This window comes from Pelodiscus sinensis, chromosome 23 (genome assembly GCF_052426305.1).
Source record: "Pelodiscus sinensis isolate ZL-2025 chromosome 23, ASM5242630v1, whole genome shotgun sequence".
Classification (NCBI taxonomy): domain Eukaryota; kingdom Metazoa; phylum Chordata; order Testudines; family Trionychidae; genus Pelodiscus; species Pelodiscus sinensis.
In genome coordinates this window covers 1407000-1420077 of record NC_143074.1, presented here as the reverse complement: position 1 = coordinate 1420077, position 13078 = coordinate 1407000, and the positions used below count along the sequence as shown (strand labels likewise).

Below are 13078 nucleotides of genomic sequence, written 5' to 3'. Positions count from 1 at the left end.
ATGCCAGACACCTGCAGGGGAGGGACCAGCACCAGAGGAGAGAGGGAAGGCAGGTGTGTAGAGGAAGGTTTTTTTAGGCGAGAGGCTGAGGAGGGGTAGCTCACATGATCAGAGTGGGGCTACTGGAGGAGTGGGCACAGGGGGCAGGTCGCAGGAGGGCTGAGGGCAGTGAGAAGGGCAGGAGTCAGGACAGCAGAGGAGGGTGAGGACTTGGGAGGGCAGCAGGCACCAGGGGAGCTGATGGAGCAAGGGAGGGACACATGGCAGCAGAGAGAAAAGGTAAAGGGTTATAAAATATTAACTTGGGTGCCATAGTGGCACATCCAAACAAGCCTCATGAACTCAGTACTGGTGCACAACACAAAATTCATTCTGCTCATGGGAGGAAACTCTTAGGCTATTTCTACACTGGCGGCTTCTTGTGAACAAGTCCGCTCTGTCATGTGTGAGCTGTGCTTTTGCGCAAGAGCATCCATGGCGGTGTGGACGCTCTCTTGCCCAAGAAAGCTCCGACGGCCATTTTAGCCATAGGGGTTTCTTGCACAAGAAATCCCTGCCGAGCGTCCACGCTGCCCTCTTGTGCAAGGGAGCTCACACCTGTTAGAAAAGAGCGTAGCTCTTGCGCAAGACGCCCTCTCTTACCACGCCGGACTGTAAATGTCCTTGCACAAGAGCAGGCGGGCAGTGTGGCTGCTCTGTAGGTTCTTGCACAAGAAGCCGTGAGTGTAGACACAGCCTTAGGGGGAACCCTTCCCCCAGCCTCTCTGCCCCCGAGTTAATGTCACACACATTGGGGTTAATGCAATCACAGATTAGTTGCATGCGGGGGGGTTTGGTGGGGGCCAAGCTAATCCCAGTTGGTAGGAGGATGGTGGGAAAAGCCCTGTGAGAGGGGTCACATGACACCTTTTACTTCTGGTCACGTGTCCATCTTGCACCAAGCGTGTTACCTCCAGAGGCCTGGCTAACGGGGGTCGGGGGTGTGGTTAACGGGGCACCACCAAAAATTATACAAACCTGTGGCCCCGGCAGTGACTCTCCCAATGGCCGTTCTCCTGCTGGCCAATGGCAGAGTCCCTGGCGCCGGATTTACTCCTCCTCTGAACAGCTGTCCGCTGCCCAGCCTGTGCTGGCTCCCGCCGGCTCCGAGGGAGAAACTGAGCCGAGAGCTCCTGGGTCTGGGGCTCACAGCCGGGATTAAGGCAGGGCAGCCCCTCCCCTCCACCTTCTCTTTTCATCCCACTTCCACCTTGGCGGGCAGGAGATCCCTGTGTTCCCAGAGCGGGGGCGCGGCGCCCTCGGACGCTGGCTACTCACAGCGAGCGGCACCTGGACATGGTGGCCCTACCGCCAGCCAAGGCCGGTCTGCACCTTGCTTGTAGCGACTGTGAACCCCCAGGGAGACCTACTGAGCCAAGCTGCGTGTTGGGCTGTGGGTCTGTTCCCACGTAGAAAGGAACTGAACACTTCCCCGTTCGTGAATGTGGCCCCGAGCTGGCCGCTGCCACCTTTCATCTTGTGTCTGTGTCACTGCGAGTGTCCAGTGACCCCCCTGCTTGATGGCATGGTTCTGCTCCACCTCTTCCCATGGAACAGGGTACGGCCAGGGGAGACCTGCAGTCATGCAGGGAGTGAGGGACGCCAGCGGCTCTCGCTAACTGCTCAGCTTGCATGAAGCGTGGTGCGTGCCGCCAGACAGCAATGATTTAATCGCACAGGGCTTTGCTGACTCTACCTGTGCTTCCCAGATGACTCCCCTGTGGCCGTTTTCGTATGGAGTAAGAAGGTGAGGACTGAAACACCTGGACGTACGCTGGGCTTGTGTTATATTTGTTCGGTGCTGGATCAGCTTGAGCTTCTGGAGGAAGAAAGGGAAAAGTGCAGCAAACATTCCCTTCCCCCAAACTTCCGCCTGCACCCAGCCTCCAACTCAGACCCTGCATCTCCATTAATACCATGGAAGAGCATGGCCCTCCACCACTTCCCAAAATCTTGGAGTGTTCTCCCCTCCCCCCCGTCAAAAATGACGGTCCACCCGCGGGCTAGAGGGTTATAGTAGAATCTCCACTAACTGGGGAGCAGGGTTCTTAAGGCCTCGAGCCGCAGGGACTGCCACTGAGGTCAGTTCAGCCAGACAAGGGACCCCCCTCGCAGTGACGTGGAGGCCGCCAGCTGCCCTGAGAAGGGCCATGGGAGTTGTGCTGGGGAAGCTGGGCAGAGAGCTCCGAGGAGGCCACAGGGAACTCGTGGAGGAGTCGGTGTTACTAGCGGAGCTGTGACAAGGCATGTTGGTGCCATGGGGAGGGAGCGTATTGGGGCACCGCACTATTTAGTGTCATTGTTTTCTGCCTCTCTTGGCTCACCCTGTTTATGGCCCGGATCAGAGCACTTACCTTTGCTGACCAGGCTGAACTTCCCCTTCCTCCCGATGCTGAAGCTCGGGCAGCCTGGCCTGCTGGCCTGCCGGGGACCCAGGGTCGAGGGCTGCGTGTAGTGGAATGGAGATGGCCACTACCAGAACAGAGTTAGTCTTACCAAAGTATAGAGCCTCCCTGGGCTGCGGGCAGAGGGTTTGGGACACTCCAGGGCTGTGTCTAGACTGGCCAGTTTCTCTGTAAAATTAGCCGCTTTTCCGGAAAAATTTGCCAGCTGTCTCCACTGGCCGCTTGAATTTCTGCAAAAGCACTGACTTCCTACTGTAAGAAATCAGTGCTTCTTGCAGAAATACTATGCTGCTCCCGTTCAGGCAAAAGTCCTTTTGCGCAAAAGGGCCAGTGTAGACAGCTCAGATTTGTTTTGCACAAAAAAGCCCCAATTGCGAAAATGGCGATCGGGGCTTTTTTGCGCAAAAGTGCGTCTAGATTGTGCGGAAAAGCGTCCGTGGCCAAAGTGCTTTTCCGTTAAAAACATTTCCGGAAAATCATGCCAGTCTAGACGTAGCCCTCGACCCCAGGCAGACACAGCATTCAAGGCCCTGAAGTAGCGTCTTTTCCTCACCTGCAGGCTCTTTGCACCCAGAGGGGTGCGACACACAGAGGCTGGTTCTGGCCCAGCGGGGTGGGGCTGGCCAAGGGCGGCGCATGGGAGAGCCCCACCGCCTGTTTTGTTCCAGCCTGAGCTCTGGGACAGGGAGAGGAATTTGTCAAGGGAACCCAACAGGCATCACCTACGTTGCTCTCCGTGTTGAAATCCGCCTTCCTGGTAAAGGGGCTTTTGCTCTGGAACCAGGATTTCTGCCACGCTCTGCGACCTCCCCCCTCTAGCAAGAACAAACAGCAAGTGTGAGTGGCCTTTGCCCAGGACCCTGCGCTCCTGCTGAGCAGGGGCCTGGGACGACCAGCTGAGAGAACCATCCACGAGGAAGAGCCACGGCTGGCCAGGACCCTGCTCCCCCAGGGCACCTCTGCTGTTTGGACTGGGGTTGGCTGGAGCAGAATGCTGTGGTACTAGCTGCTGGGCATGCTCCCAACCAGGCCCAGCTCATGGAGCACTTGGGGAAGGAGGTAAAGGAGAAAGCCCTGGGACAGCACCCTCCCCTCCCGCTGCTGGAGCCCAGCGGCCGAGGCGGCTGTTGCGCTGGGGGCGTTCATGGACCGGCGGTTTCTCAGCTGTGGACTTTCATCGGAGCCGCCGCACTGAGGTCCTGGCGCCGGCTCCAGGACAGTCGGTATCGCTCAGCAGGCGGCCGCCCTAGCGTGGGGCGTGTGCTGCGAGGGAAGAAGGGAGCCGCTCATCCCGTCTGGCTGCGGAAGGAGTGGGGCTGACGTGCTCCACGGAGCCTCAGTGAGCAGGATGGTGGCTGCAAGTGGGCCCCGTGGGCAGAGACCAAGGAGCCTCGCAGTCCTGCCACTGCCAAGCCATGTCCCGTGGCAACGGGCCGACCCAGCAACCGCCTCCACGGCCCCCCTGGGGACACGGCTGCTCAGTGACAGAGCAGGTCATCGCTGGTACCTCGCGGGGGGGTCTTCCTCCCAAAGGTGTAGGCTGGAGCACTGCTCTCCCTGCAGCTCATGGGCGGGGGCGAGTAGGCAGCTGGGCCGGGGCTATCCACTGTGGAGACCAGGGGCGGCCGGCTGTCCATTGCCTCCCTGTAGCCTAGGAAAAGAGCACAGAGGGTGGGAGCCCAGCTCTCCGGGGGAGCACAGAGGGTGGGAGCCCAGCTCCCCGGGGGAGCACAGAGGGTGGGAGCCCAGCTCTCCGGGGGAGCACAGAGGGTGGGAGCCCAGCTCCCCGGGGGAGCACAGAGGGTGGGAGCCCAGCTCCCCGGGGGAGCACAGAGGGTGGGCAGCAGGGTCCGTGGCCGGCCTGCCAGCTCCACGCTCCGGGGCTGGCTGGGCGCTATGGGGACGTGCAGCCGCCAGCAGCTCCAATTCGTTCAGGACTGTCCCAGGCTGTAGCAGTTGGGCCGCTGGGTTGTTTCAGCCAAGCCAGGGCCCTGGTACGTGTGTGTGTGGGGGGGGGAGGGGGCAGCTCGAGTACAGCTCTGCTGCTGTGCCCCCTATGCACGTTAGAACCCCCTGGCTGCAGGAGCCCTTCCTCTGCCAGCTGCCTCTCAGCTGGACTCAGCGGCAGCAGGAGGCGCGAGGTGCAGCACCAGCAAGAGCCCAGTGCTCCTGTGGGTGGGGGCACAGGCCAGTCCTGGAGCTGGCTTGGAGAAGCTGACCCAGTGGCTGGTGGAGAACCAGAACTAGAGCCTGCCCCAGTGGTGTGGGGAGGAGAGTGGGAGCAGCAAACTTGGGGGAGACTGCGTGGGGCAGAGGAGAGAGAGCAGCTCCCATAGGCTGGGAGCCATGGCCAATGGGAGCTGCGGGGACGGCACCATTGGGCAGCGGCGAGTCCCCTGCTCCCTTTGCCCTGGAGCCAGACCTGCTGGCCACTTCCAGGAGCCTGCCTTAGCCCTGTGCACCACTGCCCGGGGTCAGGGCCCTCCACTCATCTGAGCTGCAGGATGTAGAGCCAAAGCCCTGGGCCTCCCCCAGCCTGACTTTCTCCCTCTCTGGGTGTGGGCCCTGGGCTCAAACAACAGGAACTGACCTATGTTGGAGTCTGCTGCTTAGTGACTGTGGGGGGGGGGGGGCGGCTCCGGGCCAGCGCTGGGCTGCCGGTGCATTGGGACCGTCCCCACACGGGCGCTGGCTAATCTGACAGGGCTTTAGGAGTCTAATGATGCTTCCTCCTGGGACCTAGCCTCAGAAACAAGGAGCCCGGCTGGTCATGACACTGCCAGCCTTTTTCCCTCCCCTGCAGCAGTGAACTGGGAACCCCGGGGGTGAGGGGCGGTTTGGCCAAAGGGAGGGTCCCACTTTTCTGCTGTAACCATTTCTCTACTGTATAGTTGAGAGTCCGTCTGTCTAGGTGTCAGTCTGTCTGATCCAGAACTCCTAAACGGTAAGAGCTAGGACCACAAGATTTGGTAGGCTGCTTCCTCCAATCATAACTTAAAGCAAGGTCAGGGTTTGGTTGTGCCAGGAAAATGGGAAGTGCCTGGAATGGGACTGGTTCTCATAAAATCCAGTGCTTTTTTTGGGTAAGAAATAGGCGCCGGTACTCCAGGCTCAAACTTGTCAAGAGAAAAAAAAAGGCCTTTAAGAACCAAAACGCTGCGCTGGGAGCTGGAAAAAAAAATGCCTCGTGGTTCAAGCAGGCTTCCATCAGGAGACAGGTGCTGGTATGCACGAGGGGAAATCTCATTCATTTACAGGCAGTCCCTGACTTACGTCGGATCCGCACTTACGAACGGGCTTTATCGCCCCGGAGCTCGCAGGCAGCGGTCCCGCCACCTCGACCTCCGGCGCGAGAAAAGTTGCTCCCGGTGCCCCTGGTCTGCTGGGGACCGTCCCCAGCAGACCAGGAGCACCGGGAGCAAAGCCGCAGCCGCGGCAGGGTCCCGCGCCTCTGAGGCTTTGCCAGAGCAAAGCCTCAGAGGCGTGGCACCCCGCTGCTGCTGCGGCTTTGCTCCCCGTGTCCCTGGTCTGCTGGGGGGGGGGGCGCAGCTATTGTGCCCCCCCCCCAGCAGACCAGGCTTTTGTTGTGGACCCTGGGGCAGAGCAGCTGGGGCGCTGCCGGTTGGTCCCGCAGCGCCACTCTGAGCACTACTGGACCAACCCGGCAGCACCCCAGCTGCTCTGCCCCAGGCGTCCCCAAGTCAGCCGCCGCTGAAACTGACCAGCGCTGACTACAGGAAGCCCGAGGCAGAGTTGCTCTGCCCCCAGCTTCCTGGAATCAGCCGCTGATCAGTTTCAGCAGCAGCTGACTTGGGGACGCTTGGGGTTCTTAAGTTGAATCTGTATGTAAGTCAGAACTGGTGGTCAGTTTCAGCAGCGGCTGAATCTGGATGCCAGTTCCGACTTACATACAGATTCAACTTAAGAACAAACCTACAGTCCCTATCTTGTACGTAACCCGGGGACTGCCTGTACTGTGTGCTAGGAAAATAGGTGACAGTACGCCATTCCAGGCCATACTGTCACAAAAAAGCACTGAATAAAACTTAAGTAGAGACCCCATAACTGACATAACTGAGTGAATGTTGAAAGAGAGTGAACCAAGATAAACCAGAAAAATAGGGTGCACCTGGAATAAGATTGCTTCTCAATAAACCTCCCAGAAAAGGGAGAAAATGGGAAAATGTGGAGTAGTGCTCTGTTTTGGCACAGCTCAATCCATCCGTGAGGTTTGAAAACCAGACAAAAATGTTACTGGAAACCAAATTGACTATGGCCCTTGTTTGTTAAAACATAGCAAATGACAAGAGTTTATATTGAAGAAGGAAAAAAATACACTTAATGGAATTCCCGTTTGAAAAAAACTGATTAAAAAATGAAACTGAAAAATATTAACAATCCTGTTTTCAAAGAAATCTGAAACAAAAATGAACGAGGGCTGTAAAATCCTGTGTTGAAAGTTAATCTGTTAAACATTAAGTTCAGTGGGGCACCACGGTGGGCCCAGTTGGGTGCTGCTCCAGCCTGGCCAGGCCACGGGTTAACTCCTCACCCGGTGAGCAGCACGTGGGAAGGGGGATGCTTATCCGGTAACAAGGAGCCGTTGCTGTCTCTAGGGTAAAGTTTTTCATTGGGAAATGCCTGGGAAAGCTTGTGCTGAAGTTCCCAGCTGCAGCCCCATCAAGGCAGGATTCCCCCTCGCCGGGGCTGCCGGAGGCTCTTGTACTTACTGCTGCCCTTCAGCCCGCTGATCTGCGGGAACAGAACCCTGCTGCCTTCTCGGTTCAGGCGACCCCTGCAAACAAGTTGCACGTTAAGCATCAGCCCCTCCCACGGCACAGGGCTACACTGAGCCTCTGGGAGGTGCTGTCCTGTGACACAGAGATGGCAAGCAGGGTAAGATGGCCCAGACCTGGAGCCAGCCACCCACCACCTAAGATACAATAGAATCCTACCAACTGTGTTCACAGAGCGCACTTCAGGGGAAACCTCAAACAGACCATAGTAGGAATCAACAGGGACAGAACAAGAAACAGTCAAGAGCTGGGCCTGTGGCCAGCCTGCATCGCCTGGCCTAGGATGTGGCACTGGGGAGTGATGAAGTGGGCAGCAATGTTCCCACTAATTTTTTCCATCCATGTGCGGAATAAATTTTATGTGCACCAAAGCGGATGTGCACCACCAGTGGAAACAAAACCCTAGCTATGGGTGTTCTGCTAATAAGCTGGGCAGCATTTCAATCTCTCCTGAGCAGCTGCCAAAGTGCCTGGCTTACAGGGACTACTGGTGGGCAGGGCTGGTTTCAGGCCATGGTAATCGTCCCCACAGGAGCCCGGAGACAAATCATGGAGCTCAGCCAACAAGGGACCCTGCTGGGATTGCAGACAACGGAGATGGCAGGGCTGGGACTAGAGACCACCGAGCCTCCGAACGGCTGTCAGGCAGCGAGGGTGTTTGGTCACCCAGGACTCGACTGTAGCTGTGTCCCGACTGTGAATGGCACAATGCCCCGTTCTTGTGAACTGGAGGGCGGGGGCTTTGGCACTGCCGCGGGGCATCAGACAGGTTAGCCACGAGCTCAAACCCAGCACCTCCGGGAACGTTTCACACCTGAGCGCAGTGCCTGGATCTCAGGGTTCTGCTGGAGAATGAACCCCCTGCGTGGGACAGCCCAAGGGCAGAACGCCCGAGCCCAAGGGCTGCCCTCGAGGGCGGGCCCTGAGAACATCCCCCGTCTCGGCACGTGCTGCCCCGCATACCAGTGGTACTGCGAGTGCTGCTTGTTGAGCAACGGTCTCACATGTGGCTGCCAGTGCTGGTTGCCGTTCATGTAGTACTGGGCCAAAAACTTGGTGCGTTTTTGCTCATATTCCATTTCTGCGTGGATTGTGCTGGTGTGTGCGGAGGGGGCCCGTCCTTAAGCCATTAGTGGAACAATGCCTGTGCTCTGTGTGACATCAGCGAGCCCCGGCATTCTGGAGATTGGTAGGTTCCATTGTCCCCGGGGAGCTGGAGCCTGCCTCTCTGCCGTGGAGCCCGGCTGGACATGGGGACTCTGCCCCATGAATTACCCAGTGCAAACTTCTCCTGGGGAGACACTGCACTGGTGCAAAGCAGGCTTAGGAGATGGGCACATTGCAACGTAAGTCTAGGCACGAGCCCAAACCCATCTGACTTGGGCCTGGGCCCAGAACTCCATGGGGACTGAGAGTCTCTGGGTCTTGGGCCCAAACGCCATTGTTCTGCAGCACAGACACAGCTCAAGCCCTGAGTCTGCCAGAGCTCGCTGTGGTGCGTAGCCTTCCTATCCTAGCCCGAGAAACACACGGCCCCTTCGCACAAGTACAGCTGCTCCAGTTCTCAAATTTGCATTTATTCCGACTGCTGAGCTGCATACACATTGAATCTTCTCTTGCATGTGCAATGTTCACCAACCATCAAAAGTCCTTTGCCTCCCCGCTGCTTCCGAGTCAGGGCCACACAGCCCGAGTGGTGAATCTCTGGGGGAGATGAGCAAAGTGTGATTTTTAACAAGGAGCCACCATGGAAAGCTGGCACCATTGGGCTTCACCAGGTGGCTGACCAGTCTAGAGAGAAGCCTAAGGCCATGTCTACACTGCGAGAAGGCTGGCTTTATTCAGGTCGACTTTTAGTACCTGATTTTGTAACGTTGATGGGGCGTGTCCCCGCTGAGCAAGAATTCAGCATAGTTCGAAGTAGCATGTCCCTAGTCGGGCGCCTACCATCAGCTTGAGAGAGATGCACTGTGGGGGATTCGTCTTTGCATTCTGGTTAGCTCCCAGTGCACACTGGGACCAAAACTGTGTGGCAGGTGGTTCGGGGTACACGTTGTCAGCAACCCATAATGCACTTGTCTTCTCTCCCCTCTCCCCACTGGAGAGCAACAGCAACAGTTTGTAATCCCCTTACTAAAGGTGCCTATGACTTTCTGGGAAGATCCTGTGTGCTGCAATCTAGCCCTAGGGACTACAACTCCCATGAGCCCTTGAGAAAACCAGGAAGAGATGGTTTGTCTGGGCATGTGGAGAGAGGGTCTCAGCAGTCTGGGGGCTCTCCATTTTGGGATAGAGGAGCCAGGCTGCTATGGAGGAGCCTTATCCAGTCCAGGAGCTGTTGTGTTGCAGTTACAGCCTGGGACTGAGAGCCATTGGGACTTGGATCTAGCAGGCTGCTTCTGGGGCAGCTGATTGCCCTAGAGAGGAGGGACTTGGGCTGTGCCTATGGTGCAGAAGGACTACACAACAACCAGCACACAGGAGGAGGCTGTAAGTAAATGGGCTCTCTGGGAAAGTGCTGCCTGGGACAGACCTCAGAGACATAGACTGACTTTGGGTCCAAAGAGAGGCAGAATGTCCAACCCAGGAAACCAAAACCGCTGGCATTTGGAGGAGACTGCTCCAGTGGCAGAGGGAATTTGCAGCTGGCTACACAGCTTGGACTAACACACACACAACCGCCACTCACTCCAGCTGTAGCTCTTCAAGTGCACCCATGCAACTGTCTGGGACTCTGAGTCCAGATGAGTGCACACTCTGGAGTGGGATAAATGGTGGCAGTTCAAATGCCAGATAGATAAGTTCCTATTACTTCTGTGTACTTTGTTAATCGATTGTATTCACTGCTAATCTGTTAAACCCCGTTTCTTTATGTTGTTAAGTAAAGGTGTGTTCATTCTAATGTAATCAATTAGATGTATAGTATTTATCATTTGTAATTGTTCTGGAATTAGATCCAGATTACTGCTGTAATAATGTCATTCCTGGAGACTCCCAAGGCACACCAGTAAGTGTGTACAGGGCCAGCCAGGTGGAGGCACTGCCATTGTATATTCTTTATGAGCCAGGGACTGCAGCAAGGGGCTGGATAGGGAATCCCCCACTAAACAACATCACCACTGGAGTACTCAGGATCTCCTTTTATGTTAAAACCATCAGGAGCCCTGGCACACTTGTGAATGTGACCTGCTCCTGAGTAACGTGGGGAGGAAAAAGGGGGTTACAACTCTTTTCATGCTCTTTTTCCCCTTGATTATCCGCACAGACGCCATAGAGTTAAGCATGAACCCCATCATGGATCACATTTAGCATCAAATCTTTCTGATGCTGATAGTAAAGGAGGATGATGCTAGAGTGTGTGCAGAGTGTATCCAGGGTCTGCAGGAATGTGGACGTATCTTGCAAAAGCCACTGGCATTCGATCCTCTGGACACGGGGAAGGCTGGTGGTTCTTCTTCGAGATGTTCCTGGGGGTGCTCCACGTTAGGTCGGTTGGTGCACTGCCGCCGAGCCCCAGAGTGGAAATTTCATAGCAGTGTCCCTGGGGCCGCGCACTGTTAGGCAGCAGGCATTGTGCATGCGCAAGCCCCCTCCCACCCACTCCTCAGTTCCTTCTCTACCGCCTCCGGCTACATATGGACTCAGCAGTTCTCCCTAGCTTCTTCGCGTCTCCATGATTATACTGCTCGAAAACCAGTTATATTCATAGTAGTTTTCTTCTCTCAGTTAATCTCTTCCTGCAGTCTCTGATTGCTTCCACAGGCAGGCCTGGCTCACCGGGATTTAAGCGCTGCACCTCGTGTAAAGAGCCTATCCCGTATCGGCCAGTCACTCAAATGCATCCGTTGCCTCGGAGACCTGCATCTCTCTCAGAAATGCCCTCAAGCTAAAGTCGCGGGTGCGGACAGACAGAGACCTCCGCCTCAGGTTATTTTTACTGGAAAACTCTCATAGACCAGCCTCTGATTCTGGCTAGCAGCCCAAGGATCTCAAGCAGTGGGGATCCAAAAAGCCCTTTGAGGTGCTGAGGAGGGTTGATTTTTGGTGGGCTACGGCACCAAAGCAGCCGTCTCCTTCACGGCCGGTGCTGAGAGCAGCGGTGGCACCGCGCCTCAGCACGTAGGACGTGGCTGGAGTCTTGGGAGCCCCCAGCGCACATAAACAGCAGGCATGCACTAAATCGTGCTCTGAGGCGTCAGGCTTTAAGTTGCCTGCCTCATTAGCTGCTGCACTATCTGGCACGGATACGATCTTGCCAACGCAGCACGAGAGTGCGTCGCTGACCACGTTAACTGGCACCTCAGCTGCCACCACAGAGATGCCTGATACGGCACAACTGCCCTCCGCACCGAGGCAGGATTCAGTGCCCCAGATAGCCTCCATGCCTCCCACTACAGCACCGACTGCACCTGTTGGGCATTACACCCAACACAGACTTATTAGTCTCGTCGAATTTTAACTCGCCATGTGAGCGCTCTCCTGCTAGGTTAACATCACAGAGATCACTCTCCTAGGGAAGAGGTTCGTCTGCATCCGATGATGACGTCTCTAAGGGTTTTTCGCCAGAGAATTCTCCTTACACAGATCAGAGTATTTACTCTTCCAGATTTGGGAATATGCCTTCATGTCACGGCAATCCCTGGGTACTCCCACCTGAGCCGTACCCCTGCTGCCAATACTGGGACAAATGGCAATATTATTACCAGCATGGCCAGAAACGCAAGAGTGCCATATCCCCCCTCTAAGCAAATACAAGAAGGGGACCCGCTCACACAGGAGGCAGCACCCTGTCCTGACCAAAATGACCCCCCACAGTGGAGGGAGGGGGGTACCTCAAATGATGCTGCTCTTTCCCAAGACCTTTCTAAACAGGTAGCTGCTGAATTAAACGTTCCTCTTCAAGGGATTGTGGAAAATCAGCACAGGGGCATACTGAGGTGTGGCCAGTTGCATCTCGTACAGGATGGGGCGCTCACTTACGACATCATACCTGCCAGGGCCAGCGGTCCAGCAGCAAGAAGAACTTCTACATAAACGTCCTGGAACTGCGGGCTGTCAGGAATGCATGTGTCAAACTCCTCTCGTTCATCGCCAACAGCCATGTCAGGCTGTACGTAGACGATGCCGCAGCAATGTTTTACATAAATCGTCATGGCGAAGCCCTATCTTGAGCACTTTGGAACTGGTGCCTCAAACACAAACAGTTATCACCGTAGTGTACCTTCCAGGTGCCCTGAATACAACGGCAGATGCCCTCCCAACCGAACACAAATGGGAAATGAACCCGCACATATTGTGTAGGGTCACCCAGCCATAGACCTGTTTGCCATGCAGTCCAACAAGCAATGGCCCTGCTCTGTTCTAGGGCGGGCATAGGCAAGGGATCAATGGGAGATGCCTTCCTCATTGCATGGACGTCCTGCCTAGCCTATGCCTTCCCTCCTGTTCCCCTATTGAACAGTCATTCACGAGATAAGGAGGGCCAAGGCCCAGCCTCATACTTACAGCTCCGGCATGGCCACGGCAGCCATAGATCCCCTTCCTAGTGGCGATGTCTCGCGCCCCACCGATTCCCCCTACCTTGCATTGAGAATCTCCTTCACCCGGGCTCCCATGCTGGAACAACCAAACCTCCACTCGCTACACCTGAAGGAGTGGTTTCTGGCTGGTTCTCTGACTTAGAGTTGACTTGCTCACAGCAAGTACAAAGGGTCCTTCTACACAGTAGCACCGGCAAGACTTACCTTCAGAAATGGAAAAGATTCTTGAAGTGGTGTGTATGTCACCAGCTGGTTCCTTCGACATTCTCCTTACCTACCATCCCCAACTATCTCCTGC

At 56.0% G+C, this 13078-nt stretch overlaps 1 protein-coding gene across 4 annotated transcripts in view; it reads right to left on the bottom strand.

The window, feature by feature from the left end:
- Positions 1 to 13078, bottom strand: part of STPG3 (sperm-tail PG-rich repeat containing 3) — a 32783-nt gene that overhangs the window by 2029 nt on the left and 17676 nt on the right. The window contains exons 1-6 of one of the 4 annotated variants that reach the window (XM_025181813.3): positions 8204 to 8600; positions 7175 to 7239; positions 3952 to 4095; positions 3171 to 3259; positions 2394 to 2511; positions 1736 to 1858 (exon numbers count right to left, since the gene is read on the bottom strand). In XM_025181813.3, the coding sequence (XP_025037598.2) occupies positions 1736 to 1858; positions 2394 to 2511; positions 3171 to 3259; positions 3952 to 4095; positions 7175 to 7239; positions 8204 to 8319 (655 nt within the window). In that variant the 5' untranslated portion in view covers positions 8320 to 8600. Of the gene's footprint in view, positions 1 to 1735; positions 1859 to 2393; positions 2512 to 3170; positions 3260 to 3951; positions 4096 to 7174; positions 7240 to 8203; positions 8605 to 13078 lie in introns of those variants that run through there. The other 3 variants (XM_075906014.2, XM_089773005.1, XM_089773006.1) reach the window with 3 other exon arrangements.